At 42.3% G+C, this 22,380-nt stretch overlaps 2 protein-coding genes across 9 annotated transcripts in view; both read left to right on the top strand.

Moving 5' to 3' along the window:
- Window positions 1-7,131, top strand: part of OSBPL8 (oxysterol binding protein like 8) — a 93,486-nt gene extending 86,355 nt beyond the window's left edge. For all 8 annotated transcript variants that reach the window (XM_080392523.1, XM_080392525.1, XM_080392530.1 and 5 more), the window contains 4 exons: window positions 1,782-1,869; window positions 2,264-2,366; window positions 2,969-3,074; window positions 3,330-7,131. In XM_080392523.1, the coding sequence (XP_080248649.1) occupies window positions 1,782-1,869; window positions 2,264-2,366; window positions 2,969-3,074; window positions 3,330-3,465 (433 nt within the window). In that variant the 3' untranslated portion in view covers window positions 3,466-7,131. The remainder of the gene's footprint in view (window positions 1-1,781; window positions 1,870-2,263; window positions 2,367-2,968; window positions 3,075-3,329) is intronic.
- Window positions 7,132-7,240: 109 nt separating this feature from the next.
- On the top strand, window positions 7,241-9,979 carry BBS10 (Bardet-Biedl syndrome 10). Its single transcript, XM_080392531.1, has 2 exons — window positions 7,241-7,927; window positions 8,002-9,979. Exons 1-2 carry the CDS (start codon window positions 7,743-7,745, stop codon window positions 9,947-9,949), a joined length of 2,133 nt encoding a protein of 710 aa, XP_080248657.1. The 5' UTR covers window positions 7,241-7,742; the 3' UTR covers window positions 9,950-9,979.
- Window positions 9,980-22,380: the final 12,401 nt, after the last annotated feature.

The raw sequence follows: 22,380 nt of genomic DNA, 5'->3' as shown, positions 1-22,380 counted from the left end.
TCTACATTGCAAGGATTGTAGAAGTAAAATATCCAAAGATGATACACTTGGAATTAAGCAACTTTGAAGCCTTGGATGCTGCAAGTATATTTCCATGGCTAAACCTGGGAACCCTTCACCCTTCTATACCAGAATAGCAATATTGGGGAAGTGACCTAAGCGTGTGTATAGTGAAGAGTACAAGAATTCAGAGTACTCTTCATATCCTCAGCAAATTTACAACTTGGAGGTTTCCTAGAACCAAGCGGGGATTCTGTGTATTTAGCAGCTCTCAACAGAATTATTTTCCATTAATTTCCTTGGTTTTCTTTTAAGTTTGTGCATACTTTCACCACCCAAAACATCCTGCAGCAGACAATTCCCCAGCTAGACTAAATACTCTGTGAAACGCCCTCTCTTGGTTTGAACCTTCTAGTGCTGTAGATGCCTGTTCCTTTGGGGAGAGTTGTGAGTAGTCCAGCTGAATTGACTGCCCATACTGGTGAACCCTGTGTTAAAACCATTCAGGGGAAGTACTGCACTTTAAATCTGTTGGGTTTTAAAGCTGCAAGGGGTAATCTGTCCTGTTAATATGCATTATTTCTTGTCTCCTTGAGGCCCTGTGGTTCAAGGATGTGCCGTGGAAATTTTACTATGTGCTAGAAAGCAGTCTGTGCTGTCAGCAGGCCCTGGAAGAAACTTCTGTCTCCTTCCATATGATCCTTCATATGATGCTGGCTCACCACCCCGTCCATGTAGAGAGCAGCCTTTTACGCTTACTATGAAAGATGTGTTCAGGGAGCTGTGGCATTTGCTAACATATCTGGATTATGGATTTAGGCATCTGGATTACAAATACAGAAGACCTGGGAGAGCAATGCCTAGTTCTAAACCCGATTATCTTCAGTGACATTCAGTTCAAGTCAGGTTAAGCTAAAATGTAAATACAGGTCTATATTCTCTAAATCTGAAATGGCTACAAACATGTTAAAAGGCATACAGGAGGAGGTGAAAGGAAATCCATGCTTAATCTGCTCTTGCTAGAGCTATGCATCAGAATGATCTTCATGCAGCTGACTTGCAGTTTCGATCTGAAAAAGCTGTAATTGGTGGGGATGTCAGTCTTTGCCTTTGGCTACTTGTTGTTCTCCAGTGAGCTACGTGTCTTTTTGGGGGTTTTTTTTTTGGTTTGTTTGTTTTTTTTTTTTAATTTTAATTCTATATCAACCTATACTTGGAAAAGCCTCTTAAAATCAGAACAAGAAAACTGTGTGTAGCTCCTTAGTGCCTCTTGAAACCAGCCTTGATTACCATTAGCTACTTCGGGTTGAAAGCAGGTTTGAGGTACCTGATTGTTAAGCGGTTTCTTAGGCAACTTTTAAAAGAAAAAAAAAACAACCAAAAAAGCAGTACAAAAATAATAGTAATTTTTAAAATCCCCTAATTTCCCTGTAGTTGTAAAATAGTAACTGTACATTAAGCAGAAAACCTCTCAGTGTTTGACAACTAAATATCACTAATCAGATAAATTCATAGTGATATTGTTAGTTAATACAACAGCTTGTACACCCTTACCAGCTGGCTGAGGGTTTGAACTGGACATAAAAGTTTATTTCTTTGGCTCTCTGGGCTCTTCAGGTTAGGACTGGGCTATAGCTGGAAGACAAGATCACTTATTCCATGTCTGACTTCTGTGTAGGAAGAGAGAGCTTTAACCTGTTCATGCTGAATAGCTTCTGAGCAGGAAAATATTTCTTTTTTGAATTGCTGTGGTATTAATCAATCATATTTACTTTGTCTAGTACCAGACCGTGGGACCCTTTGAATGATATGATCCAATTTGAAAAAGATGGCACCATCCAAACCAAAGTTCGACATCGGACACCAATGGTATGTTCCAGTTCTGTTAGCACATGCAGCAAGATCCAGGGACTGGTGTGTATGTTGTGTTGTGTGTGTAAAGGTCATCAAAGCATTGAGAGCAATGGGAAATGCTGCTGTTAGAAAAATGTAGTTTACTGAGTCCCGTAGTCTTTCACTTCTGTGTTGCATCCTATGTGGTAGAGATGACTTGGATAGAAATATAAAATATGCAACTTGAACTCACAGTTTAATGTGTATTTTCCCTTAAATGGGAAGATGCACAAACTTCAGATTGCTTATACATCAAAAATTTCAACCTGGACTTGTATTAGATCTCATGATTTTAACTATTTCTATTAGAATGTGCCACTTTGCTTCAATCTGGTTATCTGGAAATAATTCCTAAGTTTGTCGATTGTAGGTTAGTGTTCCAAAAATGAAACGAAAGCCAGCCAGTCAGAAGAAAGGAGAGTGTGGTTTCTCATCCCCTGAGCCTGATAACCAGGATTCCTCCGGGAGTGAAGGTAGGAAAAGATGTATTTGGGTACAGAAATAATGAATTTATTTGACAGTGAAACAGAGTTCTGTAGTCACACATACTTTTCTTATATCGATGTTTGTATTATGAAATAATGCATGCTTGACACCACAGTTCTATCCAATGTGAAGCACATTCTGGAAAAACAAAGGAGCAGAATGGGTCATGGTTTTAATTGCAAACTTTCCTGTCCGCTTAAACATCAGTATGTAGCATAGGTAGGCTTAAGTGCTGCACATATTTAGTTGGGGGGGGGGGGGGGGGAATGGTGTTTGTAAACTCTTTTCTTAAAACAACGTAAATTATTTTGATTTGTAGATCAGTACGTTGCTAGAAGCAGATTTTTGTTGTTGGTAATGCTTGCAGAAATTAAAGAATACAGTGACTGTTTTAAGACATTTCAAGCACTTGACTTGCTGTCCTGTGCTAGAGGTGACTCTGAAATAAAGCTTTAGTTTTCAGTAGAAGCTTAGTTAGCAAACTTTCTCCTCATTTTTGCAACTGGTTTAGTTTGTCATTAGTACTTTGTTCCTTTTTCGACTTAGCAGTCAATTCTGTGAATTATATCTGGCTTTTGTGTCTTCCTAGCACAACTTCTGAAGCATAATACAAGAATGAGGAAAAAAGGGGCAGACCTTGGTGAACTGCAGAGTGCCATTGAATCTATAAAGGAGACACAAGAAGACATTAAAAGGTAGCACTAAATAAAATGCTTTAAAATGGTTTAGAGAATACTAACTTTCTAGCTTTTTTTTCCTCGGAGGCTGTTATGTATCTTTCTGTTTTAGAACCTTGATGTCTTTAAACTACCCTTCTTCCCAAATGTTGAGTGCTCATTGACGTTTCATAATTTCTCTCAAAAACTGTCTTCTGTAGGGAGCCTGACCATGCTAGAAAATGCCAAATTGTCTAGGTTGTCACTTACAGGATATTATTTTCTATCTTACAGGGACATTATGGCTCTACGAAACAGAGTCACTTCTAATTCACCACCTGTGGACTACCACTTCTTGCAGTTTAAGCACTATGTCTTCATTTTACTTGTGGTTCTGCTACAGCTTGTCATTAATTTCTTGTTCAAATAGGAAGCATGAACAAGGGCCTTTCTGAACTGGAATGATCAAACTGTTACTGGGGACCATATTTTAAGTTGGACATTAAATGATGCAATATTATCTAAAAGAGCCCTGTAGCAACAACTTACAGAACTTTGCCTCAGCATTCATGGTTCAGAATCATACTCCCATCTACCCAGTTGAAGTAAGAATTACGTAAGTGCCAGTACACTCTTGCTTCTGGTGTGTGCCTCTCTCTCGCAGACATATGACATCAGCCTTGTGTTTTATATTACATCATATGCTCTGCTGATGAATCTCCACCTTGGAATAGGTGAAGTTAAAAATTCAGAGGTCAGACCTTGTAGGTAGGATGTGATTCCTGTTATGGTAGAATGAGAAATGAGCATACTTTGTTACATTTAAACTTACCATTTTTGTAACAAAGGAACTTTCGAAGTAGCCAACAGGTTTTGTAAATGGCATTGGGTGTTTGGAAGTAAACTTTTGTTTAAGGTCAAACAAATACATTATTATACAACAATCGCGAGTGTTAGGAACTGGCAAGTAAAAAGCTGAAGTCTTTGGGAATTCTGCAATGTAATGTCTTTGATTTGTTTTGGAAATATGAGTTTTTATCTTGAAATACTATAGTGGCTTGTAAGCCAGATGGTTTTATTTTTATAGTTTTAAAACTTCAGATTCTTCATAAAAACATTCCTGCATCTGTTGTACAGAGCACATTTTTAACAGTACAGCACCCAGGAAGGTACTGTCTTGGTCCAGTCTCTCTCATGAATTGCAAATGTCAAGGATTTATGGTATGTTTGTAAGTCTTGATAGATCTACAGCTTTGAATTTGCATTTGTGTATGGCCATGTCACAGTAAGTGGACAGACTGCTGATGCCAGGACTTTTCTTATTTTTGAAACAAATTGTGTGCAGAGGTGTGCTTAGTATGTAGCTTGAGTTGAACCTCCCAAAAGAGAGACGATGTAGAACAGAATTCAAGCACCATAGTGAGTTCACTTATAAACACACATTTTCATTTGCAAGAGGAAGGTGTTCAGAAACTGTGGGATGGCTAACAGCACACATAGCAAAACAAAAGGGAGTGAAACCCTAAGTCTTTGTTAAATTCCTCCTTACTGCGATATATACTACCTAACAGAACACACACATGCATGTATTCGTTATGCTGTAGCCATGCAGTTTAATGTGAAGCTTAAGTTTCAATTTAAAACCAGGGTTTCTAATATTTTTATTCAAAGAAATATATGCATGTATAGAACTTGTAAAATTTCAGCAAAAAAAAAAGTAGTGCCAGTGTTTACCTGGTGAATTCTGTGTGCCAGTCAAGCATACTAAGTCAAAAAAGGGGCTGTAGTATGCAAAAGTACTCTTGGTAACGCAGGTGAGACAGTGGGAGGATGAGCAGCACAATGCAAAGGGCAGCCAAGTTTGTTTTCAGAGGATTCTCTCAGAAATGAAATCCATTCTGGGCAGTGGAACAGTTCCAGGCTCGCATTTGGGGTTTTGCCATGGCCCGGTATTCCCTCTGCCTTGGGCAGCCTCCCTGACTCTCCAGGTGATCTACCTTTCTGTTCTACATCAGTCTTGCCAGTATTTTGTGAAAATACTGTTTACTTGTTCATCAGTCTAGCTTGTATATTGCTGTGGCTGATGCCTTCAAACACCTCCCCTTCTCTTTTTACATTTCCCCTTCTTTGGGCTTCAGCTATGTAGAAGCTTATCGCTTAAGCAGTCAACTTCAGCTTATTTCTTACAGCTTCCCATTAGCATTGTTTGGTCTTGAATCATTTTCTGGAATGTGGTATCTTAACCAGAGTGATTTTTGTATACGTAGGCAAGACCAGACTTGATTGGACTTCTGTTATATCTACAGCTGATGAGGTAAAACTTGTGAATGTAGAAAGTCCCCCTATTAAAAAAAAGAAACCAAACCCCAAGTTAAGTCTCCAAACAGACGCTGAAGTTGTTAGCCATGTATAAAATGGCATAAAGCAAGCAGAATATAGTATTTATTTAATATTCTCAGCCTGGACTTTGGCCATTCCTTATTGCATTCAGATGTCAAAGCTTCACCTGTCTTAAAATCTATTACAAGCCTTTAAACATACTTGGTACATGAGAGTAATACAAGAGGAAATGAGTGAGAACTTGGGCAATAGCTTCAATCCCCTAAAATAATATTCTGCTAAATATGTGGTGCTGAAACTCTTGACTGATAGTTACAAGTTTTTATCTCCCTGGTAAAGAGAGATATCCTTCTGTCCTTTTGTGTTGGGGGGTTTGATTGGGGTTTTTTTGGTTTTGGTTTTTTTTTTGATCACTTCTATTCAAGATCAGTTAATAACACAGTCTGCATGTATTTTTACGTGGACTGCATGGTAGTAAGTGGATTTGACCCAGCCAGTTGGCTGGCAGTGCTGTGTTGGACAGTCAGATTAAACATATACTCCATATCTGAAATTCATACTCAGCTCAAGATGAGTAAAAGGCTTGAACGGAGGCAAAAGGCCTGTGCTTATTTATTTCCCTTTTCAACTTATTTTTTTGAGTTTAATTCTGTTGTCAAAGAGGTTTTAGGGAAGGTAAAGGATATATGGTGAAACTTTAAAAAGTAAAATCACAGACTTCTGCTTGACTGTGTAATACCTTAAATTTTAAAATGAAAACCTTGTCATTTCTGTTTTGCCAGGTTTTTTATGATGATCCCTCATGTGAATAGAATAAAGAAATTTCTTGTCTGATTTTTACAGTACAGCTGGTCACAGGCATGTGTGAAGCCTTTTCTTCAGCACAACACCATTGTCCTTTTGAACCATGGTGTGTAGCTGATCTTGACTATTGCGTACGTAACACTGAGCTCTGCCTGCACATAGTCATAAAAATTAATTGTACAGTTTGCAGGTGTTTGAGAGCTGTGACCTTCTACTAGTTTTTAAAGTTCAAAACAGCACTTGTTTTCACAGCTGATTTACAAATCTTGTTTGTTTTGGGTTTTTCTTTTTTCTTGTACAGGAAATATTTTCAGAATTTGTTGCCACGTGGTTTTATCCTTTTGGTTTGGTCTTGTTTTTTTCAAATGCACTCTAAGCCTTTAATTTGTCATTTAGGTACAGGTTGCCTAGTTAGGTAAAGAGGATCTAAGCTAAGAAAAAGTAAATATGCCATGTGAAATGTATTAAGTATCAGTTTCAGCACTAGATGACGATTCTTGCATTTCACATCTTGATTCCTTTTAAATAGTTGACGTTACTTAATGAGGGTATAGCCTGGTTGTTCCCCTGCTCAATTAAACCTCATAATTTATTTGAAGGGTCCCATAAAATGTAATGAAGGTGGTTTCTTCCTTTTTTTGTTTGTTTTTTGCTGCCCTCCTGTGCCTTTGGCAATTTTCTTTTTTGCTAGACTGTTTATAAAAACAGACTTTGGATTCAATGTTTCACATAGTTTCTTAAAGGCTGTTGCTTCACCATTGTTTGTGTAAATAACGTATAACAAGGATTCTGTACATCTGTAAGTTTTAATTATTGTTATTTCAAGGGTATCCTCAAATCACAGAAAATTTAGCAGATGTTCAAGTATTGTAAACAGTGCCTTCTTGATGGGTTTCTTGCTGTTCTGAGACATGTAAAGAGTTGTCAAGTTTGTGCCATATGTAACATCTGACCTTTTGTGTGAGGGCTTTTGTGTGCGAAGACTGACTTTCCTGTCAGGCTCGGGGAGGGGGGCGGGAAATCACCTGCCGAAACACGCTGCATTTCTCCCACTTCTGGCCGGTGAGCCAGGAGCGGGGCTAGTGTTTGACACATGGAGCTGTAATACACGTCGGTTGTGGCATTACGGAAACGGCCGCAGCCCCGCGGGCCGAGCGCTTCGACTCGCTGTCCTTCGGGGCCGGGCCCGGCCCGCTGCGGGCAGCGGCTCTCGCTTGGCCGGGGGGGAAGTGCCTGCACCGCACGGGGCCGGCCGCGCCACGCGTTCCCGCTCGGCCGCCGCCCTTCCCGCGCTCTCGAGGGCTTTTGAACTGCTACGGGGCGGCGGAGGCGGGCTGGGGCCGGGGCCGGGAGCCGGGCCCGGCGGTGCCGCCGCACCCAGTGAAGACGTGTCGTGCCCGCGCCGCTGGGCTCTGTGCGCCGCTCCCCCGGTCGCTCGGGCCGGCTGCCCCCCGCCCGGCTGCCGCAGCCCGCACCCGCTCCCGGGGTCTCTCCCTCACGGCGCGGTGGCGTGGGGCGGTGCCTGTGCGCGCGCCGGGCGGAAGGGGCGGGGCGGCGGTCGCCATGGCGGCGCGGCCGGAGCTGGGGCGGCTGGCGCAGGAGGCGGCGGCGCTGGCGGGCGCGGTGCGCGGCGCCCTGGGGCCGCGGGGCGGGCGGGCGCTGCTGGTGCGGCCCGGCGGCGAGGCGCTGCTCACGCGGGACGGGCGGCGCCTGCTGGAGGCGCTCAGCCTGGAGCCGCCGACGGCCAGGTACCGCGGCGGGGCGGGCGGGGGCGGGCCGCGGCGGGGGGCGCGGCGCCGCCTAACCGCCCGTGTGCCCGCAGGATGATGGCGGCCTGTGCCTGCAGCCACCGCGCCGCGACGGGGGACGGCGCCAAGACGTTCGTGGTGCTGCTGGCCGGCGTGCTGGGCGGCCTGCGGGCGGCGGGCGGCGGCGGCCTGCGGCGGGCGCTGCGGGCCTTCGAGGCGCAGGTGCTGGAGCGGGCCGTGGCGCGGGGCCTGCGGCGGCACCTGCGGGCTCTGGGCGGGCGGCAGGCGGAGTGGGGCGCGCTGGAGGCGCTGCTGGAGGCCTACCTGGGCGGCCGGCTGGGGCCGGGCGAGCGGCGGCTGTTGGCGCGGCTCTGCAGCGAGTACTGCGGCCGCTGCGCCCCGGCCGCCGGCCCCCGCCCGCAGGTGCTGCGCCTCCTGGGCCGCCGCTTCGCGGAGCTGCACGCCGCCGTGGCCGGCCTCCCCGTGGCGAGCTCCAGGATCCTGCCCGGCCTCGTCCTGCGCAGGGACTTCGCGGCCTACTGCCCGGCGGGGGGGGAGCTGCGGGCCGTGCTGGTCACCGAGGCCCTCCGGCCCACCCTCTCGGCCCCCGGCACCGAGTTCGTCGTCGACTCCGAGGGCCAGTACCAGGCTTCCCTGTGCTGGATCACGCAGAGGACGGAAGCCTTAATGAAACGCTTGCAGCGCAATAGTGTTAAGCTGTTACTGTCGAGCGTGAAGCAAGAGGAGGTCGTTATCCACTATGCAAAATTATATGGTGTCTCAGTGGTAGAGTGCTTATCGTTGGAAGAAGTGGCCCTTATCTGTGAAATTACAGGAGTGTCGCCTTATATGCCTTTCAGTGATAACACAGACGGAGAAATCACTGAAACCGCAGTGGCAACGTTTTGTCAGCCCTTGCTGCTCGGATCAAAAAGGTGTGTTCACATTGGCTTCACCAGCGTGTGGGCCTTTCAGCCCCATTGCCTAATTCTTTGTGGGCCCGTTGAGGGTGTTAATGAGCAGCATGCTGCTGCTTTACAAGGGGCATTTACAATGTTGCAGCAGCTATTTAAAACGGTTGATCGGAGGGAGGAACACCAAGGAGAAGGTGAAAGCCAGACTGAAGCCTTAGATGTTTGCAGTTGGCATTCTTCAGCTATTCAGAAGCAGCTCATAACAGAAGGTATTTCTTGTAACAGTAATCAGGTTTCTGAACGCCAACTGAAAGCACATAGGGATGAAACAGAGACACAAATTGTCAACCCTGGTTTGCAGGGAAGTGAATACCCAGCATGTGTGCAGACAGACTTGCAAATACCCTCAAATCTCATCTTGCACATCAAAGAATTCGATGTTGCCAGTGAAGGAGATGGCTCTTCAAGAAATGTACAGAAACAGCATGCAAAATGCGAGCATACGAGCAACATGCACGAGGCCCATAGAAGTGATTCACCTGTAGTCGGTCAAAAGAACTGCAGCACGGCTGTATCGGCAACACATAATGTTAATACAGTCACTGTGTGTGAACGCCTAGGTGTTGGCAAAGACCTAGAGAAAACAAGTTGCAATATAGTTCCATCTAAACATGAAAAGAGTTGTGTAAGTATTACACAGAATTATTCAGATGCCCTCATAGAAGCAGGATCAGTTTTGCCAGTCGGAGGTTACTTCGAAATTCTGTTACATTATTATATTCAGTACTATGCACAACAGGTTGAGCAGTCAGAGGTGGCAGTCATATCTAATGTAGTTGCCGATGCTTTGCTAAGTATTCCCAAGTCTTTGTACAACACAACAGAACAAAACAGCTTTACCAAATTCTATCTCAAAGCCATACATTCACTCAGAAAAAATCAGCCACTGCCTGTGAATGAGAAAGGCTTAGAGCTGGTGTATTGCAAATACCAGTTAGTCATTTCAGTTCTTCATTGTGTTACAGAGCTCCTCTCCATAGATTTAATAATTGGTATTAAGCGGCCGCTGCAAAAAAATGAGGATTATGACTCAGAAGATGACTTCTGAAATCATTAATAAAGAATGTTTAATTACGTATTTTCCTGTGTCGTCTTGTCAAATGGACATGTGTCAAAATTCATTGCTAGAGACTAAAAGGTACCTTTTTAGGCCCAAAGACCTAACATGTTTCTTTCCTCTTAGAAGAAAAGGAAGAAAAAGGCTAACCAGCTGAGGTTTGTGGAAAACTGGGTTGTGAACACCACAGACTTAAGTTTCAAACATGAGAAATGTAGCTGATTTCCACAGCAGATGATGTGCAATGCCATCTCCATCCACGTGCAGAGGATCCTCTGTACATTCTAGCCAGGGGTGAATTTTGCCTGGTTTTGGTGGTTTGAGTATTTATGCAAACTAGATGTCGTTAGCTTTCCTGGCATTTTAAAAGTTGCCTGTGTGACATGAGCCACTGAACTTGCAAGTTACAAGCAAGAGGTTTTTCTAGCCTTTATAGTAGGCTGGATTGAATGTTATTTTAAATAAAAATACTTTTGTATATGTTGTGGTTTCTTTCCTGGAAAGGGAAGGTTATTTGCTCCAGGATTTTCACTCTAATATTTACTTTAAGTTCAGTATCACCTGAATGTCAACATACTCCCCTTTTTGCTGTGTCTTAAAAGCTACAGGTCTGGTGGGGGAGGTTTTTGAGTAACTGAACAGCTGCAGCTGATAATGATATCACATTGGTTCTCTGTGTGCCATTGCCAGTATTGCGTAATACTTGGAGTAACTGGATTTTTTAAAAAATATGCCATTAAATAAAATTTAGTGAGGATATTTAAAATCATAGGCATAAATCATATTTATCTACTATACCTGAGATGATGACAACTGGAAATCAGAACTGGTTCCTTCCCCCCCCCCCCCCCCCCCCCAATTAACTTATGCTGTTTCTTTCCCTTTTTCAGTTTCTTCTGGAGAGTCTATCTACCAAAGTTCTTTTGGGCATTTTGGCAGCAATGCTTTGTTTGACTATAACTTTCTGGTGAAAGTTTATGTATGTTCTTGGTAATGTAAAATATTGTAATCAATTTTTTTCTTGGCCAGTACACTCTTACAGACACCTGCATGTGAAAAACAGTGAAACTCAGTGTTGACTAGAGCGATTGCTTTAATGAAGGACTAGGGCCAGTAGCTGTCTTTTTTAGAATCATTTTTGGTGGGTGCAGAGGTGGGAGAGAATTAAGTATGGAGGAGAGAATGGAAAATCACATTCTTGCCATTACCACATGCTCTCAGTAGCTGCTTAGTGAAAGGTCCAGTATGAACGAAGATGAATCTCTGTTGTGGACAAGCTGATGCTTTGGAGCCGGTGCCCTGCTTGCCCAGCCAGCCTCAGGGCCGCTCGGGAGCTTCCACCAGCCCTGGTGCTTCAGCAGGCACTTGGGTTCTGTAGTTCAACGTTGTAATGAGCTGCCAAGACAGTTTTGGTCTTGAACAAGTTTTTGCATACTGTCTTCCAACTGCTGACTAACTTGCTGGCCAAAAAATGAATGATTTGTTTTGCGGTAGTCTTAACAACTGCAGCTCAGGGCACCTGAAGCCTGGCAGCAGTGGGGGTTGTCTGCAGAAGCTGCTTTTGTATTCTGAAGCAAGGTGCTTGCTAAACACTGGTAAAATAAAGAGAATGCTGTATCACTTCACATAATTGTATACCATGTGCATATCTGCACGCTTTCAGATTTACTACAGTTTCTTGAAAAAAGGTGAAACCAAAAATATTATGTGAATGGCTGTTTGATGTAAATTGCATCATTCTTATCGAGAAGAAGAAAGTCCAAAAAATGTATCTTATACAAAACTTATTTTTGTATGCCAGAAATACGAGGGAGAATTTGGAAATGATGGTTGCATAAAACTTCCTTTTCTGACCTGTTTCTGGTGAAACCTCTCGAGTCTGAAGGTTCACTGAGTCAGAGACTATATTTTTTTTATTCCCTGTCCTTTCAGATTTTGTGAATGATATGTTTTCCCTTTCAAACTACTAATTCCCTCCCTGTTTTGTGTAGAGAACTGAGAACTTGGCACACCTTTTTCTTGGAGAAGGAGGTCCCTCCTTTGTCCTGGACTGCTGGAGTGGATGCTTGCTCAGGACATGGCTGTTCAGTTTCCAGTCCTGAAGTCTAAGCGCATTAGGAGATGTGCACCAGCTCAAGATAAAAAAAGGCATTAACTTAGTCTTTAGGGAGAAGAGCAGATTTACTTCTGGATTCAGCTCTTTCTTTAAGAGTCTTCTCCAGTAATTAGCCTGGAAGTGTAATCATGACCTAATCTTAGAAAATATTTTGGGTTCACTGCTGTCCCATCAACCCTTTAAGAGAAAGGCTGTTTGTAGCCCTGGGAAGAGGCACAGTCTCCGTTCTGGGCCACAGCTCAGGTGCTGTTGGTGCCATTTCTCCTCTGCTGACATTTCTGACGCACTTCAGCAGCTGCCCCCAACCACAGAGGCTGTGGTTAGCCAGTCACCCTCCTCACACTCTTACTGCTCCTTGGTGCCTAAGCCTTAGGTAGGCAATTATTCATGACATCTTGTGGCTATCCCACATTTTAAAACTATAAATGTAGCTTGCCCTTCGATAGGTCACATGGGGATGACTCTAAGAGTGATCTTTTGACATAGTGAAAGGGACGAAGCAGTTACCTGGGGCAGCTCGGGAGAATGTTTTCTCAGTCAAGTCACAGGGAGCAGTATGTTTGGGCATGCACTAAGGCTGTACAAGCCTACAGGTTTTTCTTTTTTCTTCTTGCACTGTTTCCCAGAGTTAATTTCTGTTTTGTGCTATTATTCTATTATTTTTTTATTTCTGAGTATGGATTGGCCTCTACACAAAGTGAAAATCTGGTACCTGTGGACATGGGTGTGCGCTCAGGTCCAAACTGGAAATATGATGTAAAGTACAGGGTGTTAATAGTCTAAAATTAGAGGAATGGTTTTAAAAAACCCAGATGTTTAACTGTCCTTTCTGCAGCCCTTAGCAAACCAATGTTCTACCCCACATGAAATTCATCAGACTCTTTTGAAAGTGCTCACCCCTGCCACAGGGAGCGTAGATGTATTTTAAGCAAGGTAACCCCATTTGTCAGGTGGAAGATTTGCATCTACGGTGGGCAGGTAGTCTTTCCCCCCCCCCAGATTTAAACAAACCTAGGTCTTAAGATGCATGTGTAGTAATGTATGGTGAGACTGGATTGAAACTGCATCCTGCACACGGCTCCTGAGAATGGGAATAATCTCTTTACGTGACAAGAACACTGCAGTTTAATTAGTTGATTTGGGTGGGGGTTGAGTCTCAACAGGCTTTTGCAGGCGCTGGGACTGCAGCGAGACAGCCTCTGTTCCCCACTGCCCGACCCAGCAGCGTGCTGCTCAGCGCCTTCCCGGGCCCTTCTCGTTGATCTCTGACAACACCAGCTCTCTGTTTGCCAAACGAGTACTGCTTAATTCCTTTAGTGGAAGTTATGCAACCTAAATATGGCCTTATATTTTCATCCATGCTTAGTTGATTACTGACCTTTAGCCTCTTTGGCACCTGTATAGAGGGTACAGCTAATAGGAACCCGTCGCAACAAAGAATATTCTGTTGTGTCACAAATCCCACACTACTGAGTCACATTTGCAAGAGGGAGCAGGGGAATGCAATGTTTTGTTCATGAGCATAACTGTATAGTGGCATAACTGGTAATTTTGTATTATTTCTGTTATTATCTTTACAACGGTCACCTTCCAGAGTCCACAGGTGGGTGATTAATCATACCATGTGAGAAGATTAAGGAAGATTAAATTCTTCACTTGCATATATCTCCTGGACTTCACTAGAATTGCATTTATCTGAGCCTGTACTTAATTTGGTTTTTGTTATGCAACAAATCTGCTATTAGCAGTAAAGACTTCAATTTTTTTTATTACTAAATTTATTTCTATGCTTGTTTAGGTTAATCTGTTCCCTTGTGTATTTTTTGGCAAGGTTATTTTAAATCTCAAGAGAGAAACTATTTCAGTGTTTAGTTTCAAAAATCTCTTTGGTTTATCTTGAAAATTAAGCAACTTCTTTTTTTGTCACCAGCAAACCCAAAGATTAAATACCTGGTTTATTTACTATACTATTTATCACGTGATAACTGTTAAGACTGAACACATGAAGAGAATAATGACTGAATTTATAAACAGTAGTTTTGGGAATACGTTGGCTGTAATTAAATGATTGTAATTCTGCAGTAGCAATTTGTGTAAGGCATCATTTTAGACTAGAAATAGGTGTTTGGATCTGGAATTATACAAATTACTCCCCTCTGCAAATGTGAAGCTAATATTTATTTCCAGGAATAAGAATTATAATTTTAGTATTCCAAAACTAAAAATAATGATAGCAAAAATGTAATAGATTCAATACATAGTAACTCCTCCTTAATTATATGATTCAATATAAGACTAGACTTCAGAAGCGATGCTTATTCCTGTGATAGATAGAGCAGTGCACTCTTTTTAAAGAGTTCTGACAAAAAGAATACAAAGTAGTTTTCTCTAGGAAAACCATTCCTGCTGGTTCAGCAGACAGTTTATTTCTCATTAAATCAACAGCAGATAAAATAACTGTTACACTGAGGCTTTGGTTCAGTGCGGGATTAAGGGCACATTGGTAATATTGCTTCCTGTGTGTCTGTGTCCTAAGCCACCTACAGCAGAACTGACTATAAAAGATAATATTTCCGTTTAAGGTATTTTTACAAAGGTGGTGTTTTACCAAACAATCTCTAACCTGTTCTTAATTTGAGATTCCCAGTAAAACAATCCAGCATGGTGATTGTTCTTTCGGTAATAATCATGACCTACTTTCAGTGGGTGTCTTAGTTTTCCAGGCTAAGCATCTGATTAAATATTACCATAAAATGTGAATGCAGAGTGAACACATGGCAGGGATTTCTCTGTGTATGTGGGGAAAAGGCAGCTCCAGATGAGAGTTACGTCCATTGAGATTTTGACGTGAGATTTGATACGTGTCTGGTATCATGTATGAGGATTACATTTAGGCTTTTGGAGCAATGAAAGTCATTGTAGAGACTGCTGGATTATATTCATAGGGCAAATAAACTGCATGGGATCTGTTTCCTAAAACCAGAAATGCTCCGAGGCTCTTGGATTACCGATACAGTACTGAAAAAAAAGAACATAATAGTTACATTGTGCTGAAAAAAAAAAAAATCTGTTATCTGTGTTGACTCTATTGGAGATGTTTATTGGCATGAGGTGTATTTAATGTACTGCTCTTAGAAGCCCAATCCTTGAGGACTAGTGCCCCACCGCAGGGCTCCTTCTGCCGTGCTGGTGGTACTGGGGGTAGTTCTGCCCTTGCACTCCAGCAGTCATCTGTTCGCTCACTGTTAAGATTTTCTAGTACATGCAGCTTCAAGAAAGCTGTTGTTTCAGTGTGACTAGTGGATTTTTAATTCCTAGAACAAAGTAAAGGGCAGCTTATTTAATTTTGTGAGTGATGACTTTGTGCATGTGGAACCTTTCTTCATAACTTACATATCTAAAACGTTTAGAACTGCAGTGCTGAAAAACACTTTTTAGCAAGAAGTACCCAGCACTTCCCATTGTGAAAGTCAGGTTTTAGCATTCATAATTCAGCCTGAATGCTCTCACTCTACAAGGAGCTACTGCTTCCTGCTGATTTACATGGAAAATGTTCGCAAAGCAGTAAAATTGTTTCCAGCAATCGAATTAGAAAAGATACCTTGCTTTACCTTAGTTTTGCATGATTAATCTTTTATCTAAGATTCTTTGCAATCCCCTTGCTTCACTGCTGGAAGCACAGTTCTCTGCTTCTCTGCTAAGAGAGCTGGAAGGAGATATGAACCAGGGAGCAAAAAAAATCTGTACCCGTCCTGGATCTCCCAAATAACGTGCTGCTGGGCTGCCTCCTTACCAGCTTTACTCTGGTGACACGTGCTGGAAAAAACAAAAGCTGCCCAGTCACATATGGGAGGGGGTCCTACTATGCCAAGCATGAATGAAGAATAGACCCTAGAAAAAGGCTGTTGTGTAGAAGGAAGAATATAGAGTCTCAGGTACATGAATGGGAAGAAGCGGCCCCAGCTTCCGCACGTCCCTCCCTGGAGATGCAGTAGCAAAGAGAATATGTTAAGTTCTGCTCTGCCCTCAGAAGAGTGGCAAAAGACAGTTGACAAATGGGGGAAAAAAAAAATCCATGAAACTGATTTTTCTCCTGTGCTGGTGTGGGAGAGTAGCTACCTCGGAAAGCATTAGGAGCCATGGAGACAGCCTGTGTGCGGATCCCAAGGCAGTGTGGGCTGTAAACTTGCAACAGCCTGAGACAACGATTCGCATTTCTGTCCCTGAAGCTCAAAGAGTCTAGGGGTGGCTGCTGAAATTACTGCGTGTGGATTACATTTATTTAGATAGCACATCTTGCCCTGACTGGCTTGAGCCTCTGGAATGTGCTTTGATCCTTAGGTACTTCCAAGATACAGGCTGGAGTCATCAGTAACACTGTGTTTGGTTCCCCAGCCTCAGCGGCGAGGGGTTCTGGGCTTGAGCTTGTGTGGTTACTTGTGCCTGGGGAATACTGCCCACGTTCATGTTACAGGTCATGCAGTGAATAGTGCGGGATTGCAATGGGAAGCTGCTGGGTTTACTGCTTTGAAAACAATTGTGCAGACTCTTATTGAAGTCATAAATCATTATCTGATAAATTTGCCATCTGCTAGGCCTTAGATAATTAATCTAAATTTACTTACATTAAATCAAAGAAAGCCTGTCTAGGACCTCTAGTATTTCTTATTGAAATATAACAGGAGTTCAGTGCTTTTAGCCTCCTTATTGAATTGTAGGAAAAATTAGTTTTCTTGATAGTTCTGACTTCTCATAAGACTGAAAAGTTTCAAGAGAAACAATTATTCTAAAAATCTTAGATTTGCAACATCTCAAATACCAATCTCTTATTGACAGTGTCGTCTTTGTTTAATACCCAGTGCTCATGGGCGTAGAAGAGGTCTGTCCTCACTGAAAACAGCAGGTTACTACTTCTGCATATTCAGACCTCAAACTTCTAATACAAATTTATTCAAGTGATCATAAACAGAAGATACCAAATTTGCAGAGTACTAAATCAGTAAAATTAATTACCTAGTACTTGGAGCAGAAGGTGATAATTCCAGTTTTTTTCTAATTAATAATTCTTATTGGTTTTCCCTCCGAAAAAAATATGATTGAAATAAATGTACGAACGAGATCATAGATTGTTCTCTTGCTATTGTATTTAACATATTTGAGTTTCAACCATTCATTCTGTGGTGTCTGTGGGGGTTTGTAAATATGATTAACACCTGATTTTAAGAACTTTTTATTGATTCAGTAACTGCCTGACTTTGGCTGTAACATTTTAACTACAAAGATCAAATTATAAGAAAACTGTGGCAGACATCTCTGAATATCTTGGAAATCTATTGCAGTGAACCATTAGTTCACTGCAATTAGAAAAAACAGTGAATTTTGCTTTCCGGAATTTTATACCAATGTATGCCTGGGGTTAGGACTGGGTCCTGAACCAAGAGCATCTGCAAACTGTGTTTAGCATCTCGTAAATTGTACAGCTTTTTAACAGTTTTACCTTTACATTTTGGGATCACCCAGGTTTATAACAGTCTGAATCTATATGAAACCGCAGAGAAATAAATTTCTCATCATTATTCCCTCTGGATTCCTGTTGTGAGAATGAGTGGGTGTTCATGTCAGAAAGTAGAATAAATGTTACTGCCTTGAAATGCTGCCTCTGCAGCTCCTAATGTTTTTGCACTTGTCATTGTGAGCTTTCTAAGTGCTCCAGTTTCGAACTTGGAATAAATTTGTTCCACTCATAAAAACACCCACATCTGTAGGAAGAAATGTGTGTGTGTACCTTTCTTTAGTTTCCATAATGTGACATGTTTTTCCCCTTGCTCATTTTCCTTTCTTGTACTGTTTTGGTGTGGCGTGTGACACTGGACATAATTTATGCATTTTTTTCCCTTCAAGATTGGAGTTGTCATATTAAAATCTCAGATGACAGAATTTCTCTTGACTTACTACTTATCTGATCGCATATATTGTAATCACCCTGTTCAAAAATTATTTTAATATAAGTCATTGAGTAATTCAATGGAGAATAGAGGACTTTTCAAAATTTTCACAGTAATGAACAGCACAGGATTAATATCTTAGAGTTGATGATAACTGGATTCTCCTAAAATGGTTTTTGTTTAACAGAAATTTCCAGGATGGCTTTATAGTTGGACAGCATCACCATATAATTAGTTTGCTGCTATTGGTGTAATTAGTCAGTGCAACAGTGATACAGCAATCTACATTTATTGTAGATTATTTGTATAAAAAAAAAGTATTTAAAAATATTATATGTATAAAAAATATGTAGATTTATGTATAAAAAAAACAACTAACCAACAACTGGTCTTCTGCAGTAATAGCTCTTAAGTATCATGGGGCAAAGATGTCAGCTGGAGGACGCGGCAGAGGTTAAGACCGCAGCGTTTTATCGTCACTGGCACTGATTTACTGCAAAACCTGGAGTAAGTCACTTAATGCCCATGTGATTAATTTTTCATCATGGGATAGTAGTGGGTTTCATATTCATAAAGGTTTCAGGCCGTGCTTTAAGTCTCTGGGAATCTGAAGATGGATGCAGATGCAATCATTGCATGTTAAAAAAAAAAAAAATAAATGCAATGTATTGGACACCTTCTCAGTCTTTCAATTATCTTTGTATAAAGTGTTGAAAACTGTTTCTACCAGGGCTGCAGCTACTGTGTCTTTCATTGTATTACCCATGACTGCTGTAGGAAAACTGAGAAGTTAATGAGAAAGCAGGCACCATTTCCTGTGTTCCTTTCCCTTCAAAAACAAGAAAAATATCACATATTGGGGATTTCCACATGCAGTAAGGTGAAATGTTTAAAATGCAATGGTTTTAACAAGCCCGTCCCTTTCCCTTGATGCAGTCCCATATTTGTTCCTGTGTTTTCCTGGGGCATTGCCCACGATTTGAACTCCAGGCAGCTTGGAACAAGCGGTAACCAGGATATCTGGCATAGCCCAACCAGAACAGGTGGCGGGGACTTCCAAAAGGTACGAAGAGAAGCCCCAGGTCCTCCAGCTGAGCCAGCCTTCAAGGGCCTTGCCTCCAGAGCTGGCTGGAGGAGGGAGATGCTTCATCTTTCTCCGTATGTGTGCTGTAGACACCTGCCCCTGTGATTATTGATGTACTCCAAGCACTGGGGTACAAGAAATTCCTCAGGCTTCTGAAAAGAAATACAGGCAGAACATATTACCTATCTATGGAATTTTGCTTCTGCCTCCTTAGGTACTGGAGATCACATTTTTTAAATGACTAGAAACTTTGTGTTTACACAAATAACAGGTCCAACCCAAACCTCTAGGTCAAAGTAAGATACTTACCTGGGATTGTGATCCACAGTTTATCAATTTCAATGCATCAGCCCTAATATACACAGGAGAAAGAAGCAATTCTGCTCAGATTTTGTCCCACTGGACCAAAAGCAACCTTATTCTTTTGGGTATGAGAGATGATTTGGGTTGCTTGGGAGACAGCTGTATAACACCTAATTCACAGGATGCTATTTCTATAGCAATTCTTGTACTCTGAATGCATAGAATATTAGACGTTTTCACAGACTTGGATATATTAGTTGTAGTGAGGTTGTTACGATGCTCTGACTTTGAACTTCAATTTCCACAGGTACCTTGATAGAGCATCCTAGCAGCAAGGAAAAGGACGGAGAGGTATGACTGTATTAAAAACCTGACTAATCCTGAAGGTTATATTGGAAAGTAAGAGAGAACTGAATCATGTGCCATTAGCAATTGAACCCCCAATTTTCTGTTAAAAAAAAAAGGGTTGATGCATATTGTTGCTCATAAAATAAGCAAAAAATTTGGTTAAAATCTGACTGCTGCTGCAACAGAGATTGACTGGAGAACCACAACAAAATCAGTGTGCGGGTGATATTAAATGTCAGAGTGCTGATGGAACTGGGAAGGAGGGGAAGATATTTTTTTTGGCTTTTCCATGCCCAGGAGGGACAGATTGGTCTCACACCCTGGGTTGTGCATAGCTGGAAAGCTGCCTTGACTACTGCCTCACAGTGATTTGTCCCAATACATAAAAATCAAATTCCAGAGTACAAATGGAAAAGATACAGAGCGTACAGTCCTAGAGCTTGAAATCCCTTGCGCATTTGGTAAAATGGAGGCCTTTTAGGTTTTAAGTTTTATTAACTTATTTCCTAAATTCAAGGTACTCCACAAAAAGTCAAGGTTCCCACAGGATGCGAGTTTGAAGGGTTCAGGTTTATGAGGCAAGGAATAGCTGGGAAGGGTGGATCCTGAACTCAGCAGAGCTGATTAAATACTTGCATTGACTCCACAAATTTGAATTCAGACTGCAAGTGATGCAAAATGGCAATAGAGTTGGGGATTGGACTGGGGGGCTTATTTGCATTTATCTCCGGTTTCATTGAGAGCACCGTGCCTATTTAACAAGCCAAGGATATCTGCTGTCTGCAAGGCAATGACTCCCAGTTCCCGCTGAGCTGCCAGAGCTGCAGGAGCCAGAACTGGCTGTCTTCCAGAGGCAAGATACCAATGCTCCCCATGATGTGGCAGCCTCCCGTGCTGAGGTTGGCAGGCTCTCTCTGGCTGCTGTGCACAGCTTAGAAAACCTTCCAAAGAAGAGAATTTTAAAAAAGAAACAATGTATTAGCAACAAGAACAGATGTTGACCTCAGATGCCTCCATCTGCTTCAGGTGTCCTGGATGCTCTTTGATGCCTTATGCAAAAGTAGTTTAGGCACATTTATACCAGAGGAACCTAGCTCCCCTCTGCCTCTCTGCTACGCCAAATGAGGGGAAGCCTTTCTTTCCTCTTTCCCTGGAGGCCCTTTTTCCTATCCCAGACACTGCATCGCAACGTGTGAGACTAGGTAAACGTGCGTGCTTCCCATGTTGGTCTGCTTGAAATGTGACCAAATGATGATGGAGGAACCAGGAGTCCCGAGAGGCTTTGCAGGCATTTATCTGGGAGGGATCAACCAACAGGGCAAGGGCTGGAGAGCCCCTTGGGCTGAGATAGTAGTGCTGCTGTTATCTTTTGGTGCCCTTCTTCCTGTCCTCTTCCTTCTTTATTGTTAATACACTTTTGTAAACTGTTCACCAGCAGCTCTCACTGAAAGCATCTGGTCTCCTCCAGGCTGCTTCTTGCTCCTAGTTCCTTCAGTTCTTTGAGACCGAGAGGAAAACCAGCTCCAAAGAGTGGAATAACATGGCATTTTTGGTGACAGACAGTTTGGATTTTCAGGTTTTTTAATCCCTGCTTTTGTCTCCAGATTTTAGATGGGAGGGTATGTGCCCCCTGGGTTTGTCTTCGGCCAGCTGGGTCAGAAGGAGCCATGAACTCTCCCTATTGCTCATTACTGTTGTGCACTAATCTACATTTTGGATGTAAAAGAGTGGCAGGCTGCAGGGCTCAGTGTTTCATAGCTGTCTAGGCAGGCTGCCTTTCAGTTCACATTAGCTCCCTGCAAGATGGACTGGCACAGCTCTGTTTACAGCTAATATCACTGATGGGATGGGGTGGGAGGGAGAAGAGCGTGTCACACAGTCAGAAATCTGCCTAACAGTCCCTAGATACAAGCCAAGAAAGGCTCGTCTTCCTGATGATCGCATAGCAGGCAATTGCACATAAATGCGCACTGTTGAAATTCATATCTGTGTGTAATAAGTTGTGTCCCCCACTGACTTTGTCCGCTTTTCTGCTTAGTCCCTGTACAGCATCTGTTTAGTGTTTTTTACTAAATGGTGGCCTCAGTGCAGTTGGCAGTCACAAGAAACAGCAGAGGAGAAAGATCCTTCCATAGGAAAGCCACGGATTAAAAATAATGACTCTCCTGGAAGAGACAGTAGTTGGCACTGAAACGTTCCAACTCTCGTCATTGGCTAATGTTGTAAAAGTTGGCAGCTCTTTAAATTGGTGATGGCCCTCCAAATTCATCAAGGTTTTTTGTGTGTTTTTCTTTTTTTTTTTTAAATAAGTAATCCATCAGAACAACAAAGTACTTTTGGAAAGAAGAGCATTGTGATATTAAGTTTATGTAGCAGTTACAAAGAGAAACACAAGCCTATCTGTTAATTGTTTTACTTCAATGCCTTTTGCTGGTATTGAGAGCTTAGAGGAGTTCAACAGTGATTCAATTACTTGGGTATAAATCCAGAAAATGACAGTGGAGCTGGTCCAGATTTACATAAGTATAAATGAGATTTTAAGAAATGTCTGCGTAGTTTCCTTTCAGGCTTTAGATCTAATTATCTTAATTAGCCTTTCAATTCAAGGGTCTAATTTCCACCATGG

This window comes from Falco punctatus (genome assembly GCF_963210335.1).
Source record: "Falco punctatus genome assembly, chromosome: 6".
Taxonomy (NCBI): Eukaryota; Metazoa; Chordata; class Aves; order Falconiformes; family Falconidae; genus Falco; species Falco punctatus.
Note: the sequence above shows the minus strand (reverse complement) of the source record. Positions and strands in the feature narration are given on the sequence as shown.

Excerpts from the sequence above, each read along its gene's own strand:
- BBS10 (XM_080392531.1), top strand. The coding sequence starts at position 7,743 with ATGGCGGCGCGGCCGGAGCTGGGGCGGCTGGCGCAGGAGGCGGCGGCG. Across the intron at positions 7,928-8,001 it reads CTGGAGCCGCCGACGGCCAG|GATGATGGCGGCCTGTGCCT; the intron begins GTACCGCGGCGG and ends GTGTGCCCGCAG.